Below are 18,834 nucleotides of genomic sequence, written 5' to 3' on the forward strand. Positions count from 1 at the left end.
GCCGACCGTTGTTCATAGGCTGTCAAAGCTCATGCACACCGTGGGAAGCGGTGATCGCCGCTGAATCTGTGGGGTCTCCAGCTTTGATGACGGCACCTTGGGAAATGACATCAGAAACAGGTCTTGCACACATGATCATCGAAGCCCAATTCATCCATTGTTATTCAACCACTCTGACCAAATCTGAACAACAGCTGGAGCAAGCCTATCAATCACCATGTACCGTCTCGCTATCTCTCGCTCAATTCGAGCAGCCGAATCTACCGCGCGGGTTGTCGCCATCCGCTCTGCGTCCACTACCCAAGGTCACACTACGGCCAAGGCTCAGGACCCGGGACACAAAGACAAGGATGTCCAATCGGCCTCTGCCACGCAAGGTATGAGCAACAAAGCTGCTTCTCAAGCCTCGACAAATGGTCAAAGTCAGCCATTTGACGCTGCGAGACAGGGAGGCGTTGGAGGCGAGAGCAAGGTCGCACCGGAGGGTAAAGGAAGTTTTGCTGACCAGGTTGGAGGTCAGAAGGGAGCTTCGAGCGGAGGTCACAAGGGAGGACATGAGAAGACTGGGGCAGACACTCTCGTTGGGAAAGTTCTAGATGCTTTTGGTGGACAGAATGTGAGGACCCAAACCCTCGGGTCACCCGCTGATGCCTCCAGCCAAAGAGACAATTCCACACGTGGTCTTCCGCTCGTAACAAGGACATCCCAGGAGCCGATCCCAAAGGAGCACGAAAGCCAGTCGACGATTCGGTCCATGGCGATCAGAACCCTCACTTGAAGCACTCTGAAGGTGGATATTCGGGATCAGCCCAATCCGGGAACGCATCTGCGGATCCCCATCTCCCTTCCAGGACCAAGTCGAAACCTCAGCATTCGAGCAACCCCTTTGGGTCCACTCCTGGGGCTTCTCAGAGCAGATCCCTGCACAGTAGCCCTACCACAGGCGTCAAGGGTGCCGAGAAGTACTCTGGAGTCCATGAACCTGAACCTTCCAAAGCGGGCTATGTGAGTCCGGTTTCTTGGACATAGCTGATTGTCAGGATTCCCCATCTGAGCCCCTTCCCACCAATCTGAAGTCCTCTTACCCGACCAACGACCCCAGCGCGACTCCCGCTCCGCCAAATGTGACCCCGTCGTCTAAAGTAAAAAAATCGTCCACTTCTGCAGATCCGGCACACGAGACATTGAGTCAGGCTGCCAAGGAAGGCACTCTAGGCGATAGAAACCCGCAACCGCACCCAGACGCCGGGTGAGTGGGACTTCCCTCTGCCAAGCGCATGTGCTAACACGAGCCTCAGGCGAAAAGGGAATGATAAGGCGTGGAAGGACCGAAAGCCTTAGGAACCGTCTGCTACGGACGAGTGTCAGCGCTGAAGCAGATTCATCGCCAATTGAGCGAAAGGCGACAAGCCATACGTGTAATATGCATGCGAGATGTCTCTGTATTGCGGATATGCTTCGGTGATTATCGCATTAGCTAGGCAACGTCTTTTCCTCAGGCCGCAGTGTGGCGTTCTCTTGACCGGGACGCTCTCTGAATGCCTGTCTGACATTGGCCAATAACTCGTCGATCAACACATCGGCGTTCTGGTCTGATCCCTCAACTCGCTCCGCATCGTTCCGCTTGACTAGATTCGGAGCGACAGACTTCATCGTTCCCCGCATCAATTCAGCGAACTCTTCGACCTGACCGTCTCAGTACCTTCAGGCAACACCCACTCACCGTCGAGACGCCGAGCAATTTTGACATGACCCATATACCTGCTGTTGCAGAGGTAGCTACAATCGCGGTTGCTATTCCCAAAGCTTTGAAAGCGTCGAATCTTGCTTCCCGATACATCGACGGAGGGATCTTGTCCTTCTCGTCTGTACCATCTGCCTGACTCGCACCGTGCAATCTGCGTTCTTCCATGGTGTTGAATTGTCTCGAACTGACGAGCAATGGATCTTCCGGGTCACGGAGAGGCTCCTCTGGCCATTCTGGATGATCATCTGGCGATTTCGCCTTCCCTTTAGAGCCTGACGATCCTAGACCAGGAGATAATGACCGATGAGGTTCGATATCCGATGCGATGGTGTCCATATTGCTCCCTGAGCTCGACCCACTCGGACTGACTGGCACTGAGATCTCAGGTAGAATTCTGCTTCTCGAAGGTCCAGCCTCTTCCCCTTCCACTGACCGATGAGGCTCAATGTCGGAAGCGATAGTATCGGCATTGGAGGAGGTACCCTGTCGTCCACCATCCAGACGATGATTCTGACTCTGCTGGCTCAATCTCTGCATAGTCAGACTCTGAGCGATACCTGACGTAGAGGGTTCCGATTGGAGACTCGGAAGATGCGCGACTTTTCCAGACCGATATCTCGTCGACGAATGACGATGGGCAATAAAATTGTGCATCGCCATCTTGTTCATCTTGATCGCTTCGCGAACGTATGGAATCATCATGACGCTCATTCCGACAGTGACAAATGTCTACAACGAGCGAACGTTCAGCGATCAGAATGCACTCGTGAAGCGTGTTCGCACTCACCGCTGCTCCGAAAACATAGTAGGCAACTGGCGGAATGATCTTCTTGCCATTTGCATCCCGCTTGACGTTGGGTTCATCATCCTCGGGAAAGATATCCTTGAATGTCCAAATACGACCAACCATAGCGACAGTCTTGCTCTTCAAGATCAGTACCTGACCGAACGCGAGCCAACCTGGTTCTTGAGTCAGGAATCGACAGTTGAAATGAATTTCAGTCCAAAATAATGAAAATAATGTCGATCACACACAGAAGCGACCGAGATGGCACATTGGCTCTTTTGACGAATTCATTCTTCTCCTTGGACATGAACGGAAATGCATGAAATGGGTCATGTGTCGAATGCGAGGGTGTCATGAAGTGTCATAGAGGTCATGAAAGAGAGTTGTGCTGCTGTCCGTGGCTGGGCGTCTATGTAGACTGGTCAAAGTTGAGAACGAAGTACAGTATTAACCAGTGCAGAAATGCTAGTCTGGAAATGGAATTGTTACAAGAGGGAATCGCGATGTGGACCAATGTGATCCTGAGCGAACAATTAGGGGAGGCCAATGCGAGTGATCATGAGCTGATAGGACCGGATTGAGCAGGGCTCGGCTCCGTCGGAGGTTTCGTCGGCTCATTGATCGGGCTGTCGAGATGCGTTGCCGGCTCGCGCATCTGGCTCGAAACGACGGGCTGCTGCTCGTCCGAACTGTCCATGTCCGCGTCCGTGGTGCCGGCGACAGTAATCTTCGATTCCTCATACACAGCGATGTTTGCCGACTCGTTCTGAACGTCGTTGTCGGCGAATTGCCTCGGTTCGCTTGACGAGAATTCGCTAGACGAATCAGCGGAGTAGTCACTGGATTGATGTTCATCTTCATCATCCTCCTCGTCGTCTTCATCATCAGTGACCGGCTGACAGATGTGGTTTCCTATTGCATCAGTAGATTACCTGATAAGACACCCACTGGTCACAGCATGACTCGACCGATGCTGTTGTGAACAGCTGATTGTTCGTAATTAGCGCTGTCCCTCCATCGTTCGGCCCACTCACAGTCGCCCTCGTCTACAATTGGGACGATCCAGGACTGCCTTTGGAAGTCGGCCCCGCACATCCGGCTTCTCATACTCCTTCAGCCACCACTCGTATAGCCCAGACTGGGGACGGTTGAGCCGATACAAACTTCAGTAGCTTACACAGAAAAGATTGTCGGTGCATGAACCGCAGATCAACGAACTCCGCTCGTCCTTCAGTGTTCCGAATTGAGGCACTGGTACAAGTGGATCGGTGATCGACTTGGGACCGTCTGGACGTTCAAATGCAGTGAGAACCTCAGAGAAGATGAATCCGGGTGTGATGCGCTCCTCGAGAGGTAGGCTCGCCAGATACGCGGACAAGTGTTTGATCTCAGTCCAATTCTCCCTAGCTGTAAGGTCTGAAATCAAAGGCTGAAGGCCCACCTGAAAATCGTTGACATGAGCTCCGATACGGCATCCTCTGTGCAGAGTTGTAGCAGATTCCAATGAGCAGCCGGCTTCGCCTGCGCCAATGGTACACAGGTGCAGACGGAAGACTGCTCTGATCAGCACTCGATTTCTTCCTATTGAATACCTTGCTATCTCCACAAAACCCATCTCCACATATTCCACACTTCAAATTCATTGGTCCATCGGCGGGACACAACTGATCACTGAGCCATCAGCACAGTCCCAAAGGAAATGAATTCACCAGCTCGAGCAGAGGTTGTGTCCGTCGGGACAGAAACCGCTTCTGAGCACGCATCTCGAAGCTTCCTCCTGGATATGCGGGCGGGGAATCTGCGATTCAGCCTCGTTATGATCCTCCAACCCCCTCACTGGTTTAGAACACTTCCAAGCACCCTCGACGGTGGGGTAGCACGATCTACAAGGTTTCCAGTAATCGCTCTCGCGGCAGTATGACTGGGTCGGCGGTATAGGAAACTTCAGTCAGCGTTGTCCTTCAAGGTGACTCACTTTCAAAGCACCCATCGATGCTGTGTAAATCTCACGAGCCTGCTGCAATTCTCGTTCTGGCCTGGCAGCCTCTGGTTTACATTTGAGTAGAATATGGACCATAGCGTTGGCGAGCCGAGACGGGCGAGCCTCTGTGATGGGCGCATGACGACAGTGAGGACATGAGGGTGGTTTCGGCAAAGGATCTCCTGGAAATGCCGGAGCAGTCATGGGCGGCAGAGACTGGATGATCAGCGAGGTCATACGTGACGTCCATACCTTTATCAAAGATCGAACACAGCTGCCACAGAAGCTGTGACCGCATTCATGAAGCACCACCGGCTGTTGTGAGCCAAAGCTCTGTACGACTGTACTTACATCAATGTAGATTCCGGCACACATGCCACACGTGAGCTCATCTTCGAGCATGTCCATGGCCATTTGGTTAAGCGAAGACGAAGTGCAGGTCGTATCTCTCATGCTTTGGTCGCCATCTTGAAAAGTAACGGTTGACTTGACTCCACATTGTGCTGATCTGGTCAGCTCAGGGTCAAGGGATCGGACTCACATTCATCTTGTTGGCTGGACGATTCAGCAGGTGATGGAGGTGCCAAGACGACCCGAGTAGTCGCGTCAAACTCTTTGTCAGGCTCGGATTCCTGCTGCTCAGGTATCTCTTGACGGGTTTCAAATCGCGCGCTCAATGGGTCTAACCGGGGTCGCTTTGCAGGCCGGAAGGAGGGTTGCCCCTCTGCCTCTGCAAGGGGTCGAGGGGATGACATGGAGAAAAGGTGCTACAGCGATCCGCAGCCTTGCACAAACAGGTAATGACGTCTTTGAAATCGAGTCCTTGAGCAAGAACAGGATGATCTCGGAGTGAGTCAAGGTTACGTTGAGATACAAGAGATAACGTGCGAGGTCGGAACGAGGCGGATAACCTTTTGTACGTAATGGACCTGGTGGCAAATGAGATCTTCCGCCGAGTGGCGAGGGCGGAGTCAGATGAGGGTGGTGCTGAGAGTGCGGATTGGCTCAAGACTGAGGCAGCAGCGACTCGGCACAGGACAGCCATGCCGAGGACCAGGATTAGACAGGAGCCTATCAGATCATCTGCGGCGAGACCGAGCGCTTATATGCCACATTCGAGTTTGTCACAGCTCCGCTCGAACGGGCATGACTCGTATGTTCTCTCAAGCAGCAGTCAAGGCAGCCTCTAGAACACAGAATCGGAGCTTGAGGTATAGCAATGGCTCAAAGAGACTTCGCAAAGATTCAAGCTACACGCAGGTACTGGGAGCCACCAATTTCGGACTCAAAACATGAGGTACAGAGGGGACTCATCGAGCGCAGAGAAGCTGGGCGAGCTGAGAATACTAATGCCCACCGACAGGCGTGGACACAAACGTTCCGGGGTCGAGCAGAAGCTTGAGACATTCTCGGTCGTGGATAAATTCATTGAATTATGTAGAAGCTTTGCTCTCTTCATCCTTCCTCTTGAAAAGGAACCGCATACCGTACGCATCCTCTCCGTCAGCATCTGGAGTAGACCATCAGCGTCACGATTCGCATCGTATCATCCACGAGTGCCAACTCACAGTATCCCTTCTCCATGACATGAACTTCGAAGCCTAACGAATCTCTGTACAGAGATATAGCCGCGCGATTTGACTTCCTGACGTGTAATGTGATTTGAGCGGCATTATAGTGGGCGACCATGGCTTCCTCTAGATGTGGTGTCAGCACCGGTAGCAGATTGGTAGCGGCACGACGTAGAGTACAACAGGCATTGTGTGAAGCGAAGAGCCTTAAGGACTACTCACGAGACTGCTTCATGAGGCGGTTCGCGAGTCCTAACCGCCTGTATGGTCGGAGGACTGAAATGGAAGTGACGTGTCCGCTCGGCTCATCTGTCGGCTCTTCCTCCCTGAGTAGACGAGATGATCAGTAGGGGATTTTCCAATGCTGTGTGTCGAGGTCACGATAATCCAGGACGGGACGGGACCATCCAAGCTCACATTTTCGCCAAAATGTACCCCACGATTCTCCCTCTCGGGTCCACCGCGACGTATGAGAGCTCTGGCCATGTTAAAGCATGGTAAAGATCTATCCTGACTTGAGCTGCATGGTCCGAATCGCGCAAAAGTCTCCATCAACGCACAGTATTTGAATGTATAGTTTTCAGGCAGGTTGAGCAGATTGGCATTCTGCATGCCAAGAAAGTCGTCGATCTGAGAGAGCATGAGTTCAATTTCAGCTCGCCACAGCATACCGTAGCCTGTCTGATGTCCATGGTAGCCTCGTTCGTCGATTCTCTCAGGGGATCGACACAATGCAAGTGACCTCTGTTCGAAGTCAGATCAGCTCAAATTCCAGTTCGATGCACAAGACGAGCGGAATCAAATCTCACGCCAGGAAGCTTGACCTACAGGTCATTTTCGAGACTGTCCGTCCATGAAGTGACTTGGAGCAGCATCCAGCCTCGGAAGCTCCATTACACGCCTCAACATGTCCTCGAGCGACGTCAGGAGTATTCTTGGGCTGCCTCAAGCTGGATCATCATCCTCACATGCCCCGATACCGAAGAAACTCAATCTAAATAAACGTCCAGATGGAATCTCGCGTGAACTGTACGCTCTCATTGGAAACAATGCTCCGTCTCTTGCCGAGGCTCAAGCCTCAGTCTCTGCTGTGAAATACAAATCAAGACCATCAGTATCTAGAAAGAAGGCCAAGTGGTGTGTCTGGCGTCTGTTTGTTGTATGTTCTATGCTGACACCAGTCAGGGAGTGGCTGCCATTCAACCCCGCTGCAAGGCCAGACCGACGTGCTAGACTGAGTCATTGGGTCCAAACGTCTGATGCAGATCCAGAAGCGGGAGGTACGATACTCTTGCTAGGCTTCAAAGTCGTCGCTGACATGCTCAGTCGAGTACTTTGGCAAATTCAATCTTCACGGCCCCTCTGTGATAGAATACAGTCAATTCGAATACGATCAACACCTCGCGGACCCCGATTGGACGCCTCATGAGACGACTTACCTGTTCAATTTGCTGAATGATTACGACCTGCGCTTCGTTATTGCGGCCGATAGGTACGAATACATGGGCCCGTCCGGCGAAGGACCGGTCAAAAAGAGATCAATAGAGGTAAGTTGACAGTCGGACACGTTCTCCGGAACTGATCAGGTGACAGGACATAAAAGATCGATATTATACGATTTGTCGGCGACTGACACGGACACGGACGGCTACGGACACTGCTAGCCAACAGCAGATGATCCAAGCGTATTCTTTTGACAAGGGTGAGTTGCTATCGAATGGGTCAAGCTCACCTTCAGCTCGCGAGATCAAGCGGAAGCAGTATGCTTCAGAATTGTTCCACCTGACTACTGCCGAAATCGCAGAGGAGGAAGCTCTAATCATCGAAGTGAAGAGGATGGAGCAGACGGCTCAGAGATATAGATCAGATCGGGACGATTTGATGCGAACGGTTATGGGTCTGGACAGCGGTCTCGTCAACATCGATTCGTCGAATATCGAGGCCATCCTCGGCGCCGTGAGTCGAGCCTGGCCGCCTCAAGAGCTTCAGGTACTCATACATATTAGAACAAGAAGAGGAAACGTGCAGAAGAGGCCGAGCCGAGCACTCCAGTCGCCGCCGCACCCACTAAGCGGCAAGCAGAGTCTACAGCTTTCGGTGCGTATTTTGGGCCTGGTCATAGCTGATCTTCATCAGACGCCGCCCATTGTATCTTTCGCTTACCGCAAGATTCCAGCTCTCAATCCTCACACCTCGCTACCAAACATCCAGTCCATATCCCTGCTTTCCTTCGTTCGAGCAAGCTGCCTACTCCTCGCCAAAGCGCTGCCATCCGCATCACCGAGCTCCTCGGCGAGCTGGGTGTCAGCACACATGCGCTCGTCATGCCGACTCGTGCCAATCTGGAGGAGTATGATGGTCTCTTGACCGCGGCTGGTGCACTAGTAGATATGAAACGGCAGGTGGATCGCGTCGAGCAAGAGTTGAGGACGTTGAGGGCTCAGAAGGAGAGCTATGTACCGCCAGTGGATGCCAAGCGGAAGGTATGCGAGTAAATGCAAGCCATCAACTGACATGATACAGGCTCGATCCACTTCTATCGCTTCTACCGATACATCCGTGACTGGCAGACGTAGCAGAGCTCCTTGAAGAGGATCAGGATGAAGTGATAGCCTTGTTGTATGGTACCCTATGCATGTTTTTCCGTTGGAATAAATTTCAAGGAGCTTGAAATTTCCGACAGACCACCTCGAATACAAATATCACCAGCTTCACCACTGTGCCGTCCACAGCTGGAGACGGAGCCATGAGCAGCTCAAACGGAAGCAGGGAGTACCTCGTCTCCGCTTCATCTCTCATCAAAGCTCTCAAGGCTCCTTCAGACCCTCCTCATCCTGATTGGCCTTCGAAAATAGATATTGCCCTCCAGGCATGGGAGGATCAGGCCCTTCATCTGCCCCGGAAGGCGGAGGTCTTGAGGGACTGGGTTTTGGACGTGCTACTCAGACCAGCTTCAAAGTACGTCTACTCTCTCATAGGGCTGTGCTGAGCTCATCTCAGATCTCATACCCCTCACGCTTCCTTTCTAGCCAAATACTACGACCTGCTATACTTGACATGCCTTGATTCGCCATTGGGAACACCGCTGCCGCTGAGCATATTCGCAAAATTCTTCCAAGCCCTGGTCACTGAGCCGAAGGATAGTCATGAACTTCTGTTGTCGGCTGCGAAAACCTTTGAACTTCTCTACAGCGGTCTGCATCAGGTCAAAATGGACGCTTGGGTAGAGGTGTGGAAGACCTCTTTGGCATATCTTGCATCTTCAGGATCTGTATATGCGGGATCAGACGTCGCTCTGAGAGGCTTGTATGATCTCGTTGTGAAGCTTTGGAGACCTGATGAGCTCATAGGAGATACGCAGGTCAAGAAGGTGAGCAGAATTCTGACAAACACTGCTTACTGTTCTAGACCACCTTGCAATTATACGAGCATTTCCCTGCTCTCATCAAGGCTCAGGCTCTACACCCTGACATTGATTCGCTCCGTAGGAACCAGATGTTCCTGCCGGTCCCGATACTCCGAGACTATGACCCGCTGCAACCCATACTTCATCAGCTTCAAAATATCGCTCTAGATGCGGCTTCCTTCGCTGCGACCTCATTCCTTCCACGCCTCTTGCACGACTTCATCCACGCTTTGTCGACGAACAAATACCAGATCTTCACCCAGCCTTCCTCAAGTAAGCAATCATTTGATGTGTACGTTTCGGAAAAGCTTCGATCGTCGGTTCAATCCGGCTTCAAATCCATCTCGGATAACGTCGACCGAATCTGCGCACGTCAAGGGGTGTCACAGACAGATCTCTGGGCATCAAAGCTGGCATTATGGACAGAGATCAGTCTATGGGGAGGATACTTGGAGTCCGACGAAGCATGGGCTGTTCTTCTTCGTAACGAGGCTGCGAGAGCGGTCGCTACACTTCGAGGTGACCAATCTGACCAAACGACCGACCCGAAATCTCGACAGGCCATTCTCCAGCTGCTAAACGTCTTGGAGAATCTGGATCACGGACATTCAGCTATAGACGCAGAGACTGTCGCTTGGTGTCTCGCTGTGAGTTACTTTGACCGACATTGGCTGACATATCCAGGCGCCAAAATTCTGTAGTGCAGAAGCCGAGAAGCTTCTGAGCAGTCTTCTTCGATATCATCAACTCACTTTCTCCCTTCCTGCGTTTTTCACTCTACTTCGAGAAGCCATCCTCAGTCTCTTCCCGGGTTCCCTGGACGTTTCCGTCACCAGACAAATCTACGATCTCCTAAAGTCTGGAGCACTGCTGTCCGACTCGCTTCAGAGTCTCGTCCGATCGTCCTTGACCGCCTTGACCGGTCCTTCTGTTCGAAAGGAGATCTGGTCGAGCTTGAGCTACAGTACAGTGGGAACGGAGACACGTGGAAAACGGAAACAGAAGGAACGAGCCGATCACGAGGCAGCCTTTTTGGCGCTTTCAGTTCAATTGGCCATCCTGGTCCTTCCCTCGGGATGCCCGTTAGAGGATGACGACTCGTACAATCAAGGTGCAGCCGCGTTGTTGTCCCAGCTGGATGAAGCCGACCCGGCAAGCAGTGACTCAAATGAGTCCAAGAAGAGGAAGGCCCGCAAAAGCGATACGTTGGATTCTGCCACCCAATGGACGGGGGATATCCTCCTGGCAGCAAAGTTGCGCTTGAGCCAAACCTTGGAATTGGTTGATCGTGCTTGGATCGGCGATCGACCGCTTGCTCACACTTTACTGAAGCGCCTGCAGGATGCATCGGCTTTGGCGGAGACCAAGACTGCCATCGTGAGGAATCACAGCGTATCGTCCTGACATGGTTCCAGCTGTCAAGTCTGTCGCAGAGTCTTCTCATACAGACACAGGATAGATACGGTCTCGAGAGCTCGGACATAACGGCCTTTATCGACCTTTGGCTCGGCCTGCTGGAGGAAGACACCCAAGCGCAGGAATGCGTCGCCTCAGCAGCATGGAATCTTTTATGGAAAGAAGGCATCTTCACCTTTGAGTAAGTTCGCTCAAATTGATGATTTGATTGCATATCCTCATGATTGTCTTAGGATGTGTGCCAATCCTGAGCAGAAGCAACATCTTCTGGATATGATCGGATCGCATTTGTGGTGCTGCAAACAGCGTGAAAATTTCCCCCCTCGAACCTCTGAGATTCTGCTCACGAGGACCCGTATCTGGGAGCTGCCGGGAATCAGAGGTAACGTCTTTGCAATAATAATGCCGCGCTGAATCCCCCAAGGTGCACTACTCGCCATACTCGAGCAGAGCGTGACTTCCGGTATGTTGGAGATGGGCACCTTGTTCATCCTGCTTCACGTACCCCCAACCGTCATTTCTCGGAACCTGAAAGAAGAGCTCGTCAAGCTTCAGATGAACCGTCTTCTTTCGGAGGAATACTACGACGAAACCTTCACAACGCTTAGCATACAGTGGCTGGCCACTCTGGCCCTCGATGTTTTCCAGCTACGCATTATCGTAAGGCAGAGACAAAGGGTAGGCTTACACCTCCAGGACACCAGGATCATTCCACGGCTCGTTTCTCGGGGCGGACTTCAACTTGAATCTGCTCCTGCTCAGTTACTGACGTCCATGCTGAAGTACGTTTGGAGCCTTGTCGCAAATCGCCCTGACCAAATCTGTAGGCACGCACTTCGTTCTGGAGGTAGTGACAAGGATATTCTTGAGACTCTCGATCTCCTTACGACATGTCTTTCGGACCTCAAGTCACCTTGCCAAATTGATGCTCCGGTCGAAACGCTCACGATCGTTCTGCGTTGTCTGCATTCTGCTCAAACGTCAGTCCTGTGGGTCTTTTGAAGTTGACCAGTCGCAGCCTTTCTCCCGAAGTAGAGGAGAGAATGCGGACCCTGGTCAAGAAGGCGAAGAAACAGCTGGGCAAAAGCTTGCCTGGTCTTCTGCGAGACCTGAAGCCTTCGGAGGTCTCTATCGGTATCTCTGCGATCCAGCTGTGGAAGATTTTGCTTCAGTCGTCTCGACATCTCCAGCTGAGAGGTGGGTCTTTTCAAAGACGAGAAGCGCTCATGATGAAGCAGCCCCAGGCGTCAAATTGTCCAGAGACTTGCTCGCCTTGTACGCAAGACTGAAATTGCCTTCCCTAGCGTCCTCGATTATCGAAATTGCGCACGATGAAGCTGGTGATTACGAAGAAGACATTTTAGTCTTCGTCACGCTTGTCAATGCTATCAGACCGTGCTGTGAGTCGCCGAAATGATCTAGGGTGTCGCTGACTCCACCCCAGCGGAAGCCAGCAACGCCTTCGCCACCATCATGCGAAAAGCCACGTTGGAGGACTTCACATCTGCTCTCGAAGCGTCCCTCGCAGCGCAGTCCGCCGATACGCCTCATTCAGACCCAGGGACCTATATGACATCCGCACATCTATCAACCATACAGACTTTGGTAGGAATCCCGCTGGAGGGTGAGTGATCGACACTGTTGATGAGTGCTGACGGCCGCTCAGGATCTGGCAAGGTCATGCGAAAGCTGTGCATGCCCCTGCTGGATGAGATTGCCCGCGTCGTCTCGACTGGGAGCGTACAGGACTGCATCGCAGGCATACGCTGTCTAGATCAGCTACTGCAAGCCCGTGTATGTCGTTAGGCCCAGAAGGCATCAGCTGAATTCTACGATAGTCTCGAATCCTCCGATCACTGGATTTCGCGACGGTCTGTCACATTCTCATAACGACATTACATCCCACACCTGGTTCGGTACGAGCCACTCGCAGTCTGTATGAGATGTTCGATAGCGTTTTGTCCTCGCTTGGGTCCGTCGTCAGACTTCGCCCGGATCTTATTACTGAGCATGGTCCCGAGATTGTCGGGGTTATATCCTCCATGTTTGTGCTCTTCCTCGAGATACGTCGACAGCATGCTTCGTCGCCTCGAATCCGAGCACGTCTGATGTCACGGTGGCCGTCTTGGCTCGCTGAGCCAAGTTCGATTCGCTCCGAAATGTCTGCAAACCATCGATCTGGAGGCGGTCTTCAAGCATGCCATGCGTCTCAACTCGCTCGACTGTTGACCATGCTATGCAATGCTAAAGTCGACAATGCGGGGACGAGCCAGCTCGGCCGAACTACCATCGCAAACTCCCTTCTCAAACATGTGCCTACGATCCTGGTGTCTTACTGTCGAGCGGTCGCAGACTCTTGGGGTATGATCCCTTTGGACGTACGAAAAGAGCTGGAGCCGGGTCTGTGGAGTCTATGTGATATCTTGACAGCGGGTGGTCGGGTGGATGCTCGGGGGAGAGAAGGAGAGCGTCTTGGATTGCCGTACGGTCTGGGCGACACCGGCGAGGTCGAAAAGGATGTCTGGGCGGAAATGTGGCTTAGTTGGAGTAAGCAGAGGTATCAGGGCAAGGGATAGGAGCATGAGTGTCTCAGTGTGAGACCATTACGAACCCAAGCGCCTTTTTTACCTGTCCTTCAATGCATTATTAGCTTATAACAGGCTTTGCACTTGGTCGAGAAGAGCCAGCCGACGACATCGTACACCCTGGCGATTACGGCGAGACAGGCCCTCCCCCTTATATTTACTCGCTACAAGGGTGAGACATCAGCCTACATGGCAAAGATGAGGAAGCGGATCGAACCAAAGTCAAGAGGGATCAGTCAGACTGTCCATAGAAAGGGTCATCATATCTTCGAGCCCCTTCGGTTCAGCTTGCCGGATCCGCAGTGAGGTGATAAAACGACGGTTGACTCCTCCAAATTAAGGAGGGTTTCCAGCAAGTCGAATGGCCTGAGATCTGCATTACAACTTTCCAGATTACAACATCAGGTTCTATTCCCGCGCCGTCCAAGTGAGTGTCACACCCAAACCGGAATTTGGCTCAATTCCAGGATGAATTCCGCCCTCAGTACAGGGAAAGGGTCGGTTCGAATCGCTCTCGGGGCGCGTTTTGAAGTTGGAATTGAATTGAATGCTTCTGTGAGGCGCTGGAGAGCCATTCAGGCAGTTGAGCGAGTTCCGACCCCGTCGAGATGATAGATGTGCATTCTGCGTCGAGGCTCTCCGGGCTCAATTTCAGAACTACGTAGGAAGGGTGATCAGCGCTGCAGATGCTCATATCGCTAGAATGGGTGAACTGACACTTTTCGCAATTCGTCAGCATGACCTCTTCCATCACATCCAGGTAAATATCATCGACCAGAGCCTGGCACTCTACGCGATGAGCGTCGATAGCATGCCGACACGTCAGGTCAATCAAAGATCTCAGATCAATAAATGAGCTCTCCGGGGTCGTGGTCGTCGAGGGGGTATTCACTCGAGGGACTGGCGTGGGGAGAGCGCTGACCAGAGACCACGATACCAAGGCCAGTACCAGGTGAATGACCGACATGGCGCTGTTCATGCTGTTCTGATGCACAAGTTGAGATGATATTCTGCGCCCCGATGAATGACCACCATTCTTCACAATTGACTGTTTCATCACATCTCCCGTCGGTGATAATGAGGCCAAAGATTGGCGTGGCGCACGAGATCACAGGTCATACGACTGGCTGTACTCTCCTCAGCCGCTGTCCATGACTCGTGTACTCCCGCCCTATGTTCTAGTGCTCAAGCAGTACCCAGAGTGACGGGCAGTCACCTTGTTCCATTTTTTCACCTGAGACGATGCATGGGCAGCTAGGACATCCGAGACATCTTGAATTTGGTTGGCTTCGCCTCTTGCCCAATATCACGGCCAATGTCATTGGAAGTCGACTCGGACGCACTGGGTACGTACCGAGACACTGACCGGTTTTATTAATGCAGAAGTGTGTGGCAAATTGTTTAATTTCCAGAGCGAATCCGTAGGCGCGAGGCTGCATGCGCGACTTGAGACGTTCGGCCGCGCTGATGAATCCCCAAGAGCACTGGGATGCACTGTACTGTAGCTTTCAGACTAGAAGCGATAAAGAAGTCTACAATCTGAGCTACTAGTTCTACGATTCGTGAGGACGTCCAGTAACTCCTAAAGGGAGCTGCAGCTGCAAGGGGCGAGAATCCACCCCCCCCCCCCCCCCCCCCCCCCCCCCCCCCCCCCCCCCCCCCCCACGCGTTCTTTGTGGGTACTGTACGAATAGTTGTCTGATCAATTCCGCTAGGTCTGTTACTCATTGACCATTTGGAATTTTGTGACTCGCTGCTCTGCAGTGCGGCAATGAATAATCGACGCCGACGCGCCGACGGAATGCAACTGTGGGTGATATGATGTAGTGACTTGGTAGAAACCATTAGGTCTGCGGTTGCGCACAATGTATGGGACACGATATCTATTTGGGATGCATTGCCTGAAGTTTGTCCAAAATGGGCGTACCTGTGGCGAATGTCAGTGAGGTCGAGCTGCCGAATCTGTTTCAAGCTCACTCAAGACTTGTATCGGGAAAGGTGTCCTGGTAATCGACTCCAGCTCCGTGAGGCAGACCAGCGTGCCTTTGAACGATCGTAATGGCACAGGGTCTTGGGCATATCGGAGGAAGTAGTAAAAGTACAGTATGTGCTCCAAATCGAGCCATAGCCAAAACCTTTCCGTGGAAACCTTTCTAGCTTGCGGAGTGAAGCCCAGCGTGGTAAAGTAGGTGTCTAAGAGCCAGGGACCCTCGATCTTCTGTCGAAAGACGTCTTTGAAGTTGAAGACGACTCTAGAGAGGTAGACGTACCGGGCCAGGTTCTCCATCGGATCCAGGGCTTCGGACCGTCGACAGTTGTGCAGTCGGGCATTCAGCAGGTGAATGTTGTCTCGTCTAATGACGACGCTATCGCTCGCCTCGACATTCCACAGGGAATTGAAGTGCACAGAGCTTGGACCGCTCGCTAATAGCATCTTCTCGTGATATATTCGCTGATTAAGCTGAACAATAAGAGTATTGAGGAGTTGACGATCCAGAGGCAGCAATAGACCAGCATCGAGGGCATCTATCGCGTGCGTGGCTCGAAAATTAATGTCATCCTCGACCATCTGGGTTATCCCCGGACCCATTGGAATTTTGGGCTCTGCTACACCATTGGCCGAATGCACCGCGGCCAGTGCCTGGGCCATGCGGACTCCCCAGAAGTCTGTCCAAAGCCTTTCGTGTCCAAGTCTCTCGAATGGCGGCACCAATAATGTGGCATCTTCTCGAGCGAAGCATTCAGGGCAGTATTGTCTCTCCACCGGTAGTCGCTGTCGCAGGGCCGGCATCGATCGGTAAAAGGTGTCTTTCGAACGACTGTTCCAGCAGAATGCGTATCCTGCAGCGAGATTGTCGTTGAACAGTTTGTCCGAATGACAAATCTGCCGCGAGGTGGCGTCAATAGAGAACATGGAGAAGGTGAGGAAAGGCAACTAACGTTCTCTTGCTCAAACTCTTGAAGTGCATCGTCCAGAGGCTCTGCATCCTGCAAAAGGAACATTTGATTCGCACGATCTCGCACGACGCCTGAACGAGGTTCAGTTGTGCAAAGGATGTCGAACGAGGATCATTTATTTACCTGGAAGATCACGAAATCCAATGACCGCAAAATGCGAAGAGCAGATGGGCAATGATCCGTCTCTAGGTTGTGTGATTAGGATTCTGCGAGAAATGATGATCAGCTTTGCTGTCTTGGGACCCAAGAGCTTACACAATCCTGTGCATGCTGCCTCGCACAGATGAAGACGATTCGATGACCACCCGCCCATTTGCTCCAGACTGTGACCATGGTCTGGTCAGTGACTTCGGTGGACACTCCCATTTGCCAATACTTACTACGGCGGGCCGTTTGCTGAAGGATAGGATAGCGTCGATTGGGGTGAACGTTTTCTCCATGACCATTTCTGGGTTGTCTCTCTCCAGGTCCCAGTCCAGTGCTAACAATTGTACCGGGGGATCATCATGATAAGGTGTATCTTGTGCGGGAGAAGCCAAATGAGGAGCTTCGCCCGGTAATTTGGCTATCAATGCTAGATTTTTCGACGTTCGTGTATGGCGCAGAGCTGACTCGCTGACAGTTCCGGGCAAGTTCAACTTTCCTGTCAGCCATTCTCGCCATGCCGTCTCCTGGGCTTGTCTCTCGAGGGCGTTGGCGCGGACAGCCTTTTTGTGTAACTGTATGCGCTCCGGACGGAAAGCGATGGGACCTTCTAAAGGCCCGAGACCATGCTGATGTCGGTGAAGAGCTTGAAAATATTCCCCAAGCGTCAACCTGAACACGGCTGGCCTAGGAGCATTGGCCACTAGCGGCGGCTGAAATGGATGTGCTTGTTCGAAATGCGCCGAGCTTCCGCCAATATCCGACGGACCGTGATGCCAGTAGGCAGGGGCAGGATGTTTGGGTATAGAGACGGCTGTTGACAGAGGTTGTCCAGTCATGAAAGGAGCAGCTTGTACCTGATTATAGGAGGGCCAGGCGGGTTGACTCGCCTCGAAAGCCATGTAGACTGCTGCTTCATCGAGACCACCAGCTTGATGCCAATCTGGTTGATCGCTGCTCATCGCCATCCGTACAAGTTGGAAGAGCGAGAGAGTATGCAATTCCCTCGCTCTACACACTGCAATTGAACTATCATGCCAAAGTATAGCGTTAGGACCAATCTGACATTGTGCTCTGGGTTTTATTACCTTACAGGTCGAGGGGATCCAAAGCACCGTAATCACGGGCGAGTCCATTTGTGGCTACAAAGCATTTTCTGGAGCGCGTGTACCTCTCTCCCTCGCTCTCACGCCTACGACCAGACCGCCGCCTCCCTCCCCTCGAACCTTCTCCTGCTCTACGTCTCCTCCGACGTCTGTGACGCCTTGCTCAATACTCTTTTTTTTTAAGTTGTGTTCCCGTGTTACCTGTTGTGTGGGCCACTGCTCTCAACCTTTCCTTCTCTTCCTTGCGACAGTCTCTTGCCCCGCACGGAGGAAAAGGTCAGGATAGAAGCAGAAAAGTAGCACATGTTGACGGGCCCACGTCAGCAAGGGAAAAAAAATGGAGGGATCGATAGTCTGATCGAATCTTCTCTACTCTCTGTTGGTCTTTGCTCAGTCATGCAGTTCTATTGTTAGCACAGACCAAGACCAAGTCTAAGTCATGATGTGTTGGGCTCGATTCCGCGAGATGCCTGTATGGCTGCAGATCTTATGGCCGGTGTGGGTGGACAGGCCCAAAACACACAGTACAAGGAAAGGCCTGCCTCTCGTCCAGCCTCATTACGTCAAATGGGAAAGAAGCTCGCCTAAGCCTCAACATCCCAAAAGCCCGCGCGCGCCGCTTCCTGATCCGTGTTATAATTCTTCGCGCATTCTCCCACACGTCGAGAGAATGTCAGCTCCAAAGCGCCAAGCGCACTCAATATGACATGCCGTTTCGGTCACTGGACTCTGGGAGCATTGCAGGAAGGCGTCGCAACGAACGGGTAATAAGTGACAAAAAAGTGGTGCGAAATTTTGCATCCGACGTGCTTCATCTCCACTTCTGTGCACCATAATGGGCTCTCTCGCGGGTGCCCAATACCTCACGGAAGGAAACACGGCGGGAATGTTGGCGGGAATGTTGGCCACTTTTCCCATAGAGGGAATCAGCCACTTTCCGCCTCCGCCACGGCGGACCCCGCTTCGTCTGTTTCTCTTCCCATCTACTGAGGACAGCGAGGAGCATGTCGAGTTTGCCAGTGGAGCAAATTTCAGCCGAGACTTCGATCTGACTGATGACTTCCGTCGGATTGCTGACTCAAAACGTTTCATTTGTACCTTTGGGTCGTCAGGAACCAACCACGCCCAAGTTT

General features: G+C 52.3%; 7 protein-coding genes across 7 annotated transcripts; 3 read left to right on the top strand and 4 right to left on the bottom strand.

Moving 5' to 3' along the window:
• The first annotated feature begins 133 nt into the window (after positions 1 to 133).
• Positions 134 to 1,436, top strand: BD324DRAFT_654499 (hypothetical protein). Its single transcript, XM_022018796.1, has 4 exons — positions 134 to 616; positions 658 to 1,005; positions 1,041 to 1,249; positions 1,299 to 1,436. Exons 1-4 carry the CDS (start codon positions 218 to 220, stop codon positions 1,339 to 1,341), a joined length of 999 nt encoding a protein of 332 aa, XP_021874455.1. The 5' UTR covers positions 134 to 217; the 3' UTR covers positions 1,342 to 1,436.
• A 37-nt stretch (positions 1,437 to 1,473) lies between these two features.
• On the bottom strand, positions 1,474 to 2,657 carry BD324DRAFT_647687 (hypothetical protein; the record flags this gene model as incomplete). Its single annotated transcript, XM_022017700.1, has 3 exons — positions 1,474 to 1,686; positions 1,724 to 2,476; positions 2,535 to 2,657. The coding sequence occupies 3 exons, from the start codon at positions 2,655 to 2,657 to the stop codon at positions 1,474 to 1,476; spliced, it is 1,089 nt and encodes a 362-aa protein (XP_021874456.1).
• A 133-nt stretch (positions 2,658 to 2,790) lies between these two features.
• Positions 2,791 to 5,385, bottom strand: BD324DRAFT_612077 (hypothetical protein). Its single transcript, XM_022014346.1, has 12 exons — positions 5,057 to 5,385; positions 4,867 to 5,018; positions 4,768 to 4,830; positions 4,510 to 4,731; positions 4,372 to 4,476; positions 4,244 to 4,332; positions 4,127 to 4,205; positions 3,976 to 4,088; positions 3,712 to 3,937; positions 3,569 to 3,672; positions 3,483 to 3,520; positions 2,791 to 3,446 (listed from the first exon to the last, which is right to left on the bottom strand). Exons 1-12 carry the CDS (start codon positions 5,268 to 5,270, stop codon positions 3,091 to 3,093), a joined length of 1,761 nt encoding a protein of 586 aa, XP_021874457.1. The 5' UTR covers positions 5,271 to 5,385; the 3' UTR covers positions 2,791 to 3,090.
• A 538-nt stretch (positions 5,386 to 5,923) lies between these two features.
• On the bottom strand, positions 5,924 to 6,876 carry BD324DRAFT_612082 (putative ard1 family protein). Its single transcript, XM_022014347.1, has 6 exons — positions 6,758 to 6,876; positions 6,647 to 6,716; positions 6,504 to 6,591; positions 6,309 to 6,412; positions 6,084 to 6,212; positions 5,924 to 6,025 (listed from the first exon to the last, which is right to left on the bottom strand). The coding sequence occupies exons 1-6, from the start codon at positions 6,776 to 6,778 to the stop codon at positions 5,949 to 5,951; spliced, it is 489 nt and encodes a 162-aa protein (XP_021874458.1). The 5' UTR covers positions 6,779 to 6,876; the 3' UTR covers positions 5,924 to 5,948.
• On the top strand, positions 6,877 to 8,734 carry BD324DRAFT_612087 (hypothetical protein). The gene is made up of 8 exons (XM_022014348.1): positions 6,877 to 7,223; positions 7,272 to 7,366; positions 7,413 to 7,633; positions 7,680 to 7,788; positions 7,825 to 8,042; positions 8,093 to 8,183; positions 8,223 to 8,569; positions 8,610 to 8,734. The coding sequence occupies exons 1-8, from the start codon at positions 6,994 to 6,996 to the stop codon at positions 8,673 to 8,675; spliced, it is 1,377 nt and encodes a 458-aa protein (XP_021874459.1). The 5' UTR covers positions 6,877 to 6,993; the 3' UTR covers positions 8,676 to 8,734.
• Positions 8,735 to 8,781: 47 nt separating this feature from the next.
• BD324DRAFT_654502 (Urb2/Npa2 family-domain-containing protein) lies at positions 8,782 to 14,148 on the top strand. Its single transcript, XM_022018797.1, has 15 exons — positions 8,782 to 9,044; positions 9,087 to 9,456; positions 9,495 to 10,139; positions 10,177 to 10,869; positions 10,908 to 11,089; positions 11,142 to 11,290; positions 11,333 to 11,897; positions 11,927 to 12,105; positions 12,147 to 12,308; positions 12,353 to 12,532; positions 12,575 to 12,702; positions 12,747 to 13,455; positions 13,569 to 13,665; positions 13,899 to 13,920; positions 13,961 to 14,148. Exons 1-15 carry the CDS (start codon positions 8,833 to 8,835, stop codon positions 14,021 to 14,023), a joined length of 4,356 nt encoding a protein of 1,451 aa, XP_021874460.1. The 5' UTR covers positions 8,782 to 8,832; the 3' UTR covers positions 14,024 to 14,148.
• Positions 14,149 to 15,155: 1,007 nt separating this feature from the next.
• Positions 15,156 to 17,692, bottom strand: BD324DRAFT_612097 (hypothetical protein). The gene is made up of 6 exons (XM_022014349.1): positions 16,832 to 17,692; positions 16,707 to 16,774; positions 16,575 to 16,657; positions 16,434 to 16,522; positions 15,471 to 16,377; positions 15,156 to 15,420 (listed from the first exon to the last, which is right to left on the bottom strand). Exons 1-6 carry the CDS (start codon positions 17,561 to 17,563, stop codon positions 15,377 to 15,379), a joined length of 1,923 nt encoding a protein of 640 aa, XP_021874461.1. The 5' UTR covers positions 17,564 to 17,692; the 3' UTR covers positions 15,156 to 15,376.
• Positions 17,693 to 18,834: the final 1,142 nt, after the last annotated feature.

This window comes from Kockovaella imperatae, assembly GCF_002102565.1.
Source record: "Kockovaella imperatae strain NRRL Y-17943 chromosome Unknown BD324scaffold_1, whole genome shotgun sequence".
NCBI lineage: Eukaryota > Fungi > Basidiomycota > Tremellomycetes > Tremellales > Cuniculitremaceae > Kockovaella > Kockovaella imperatae.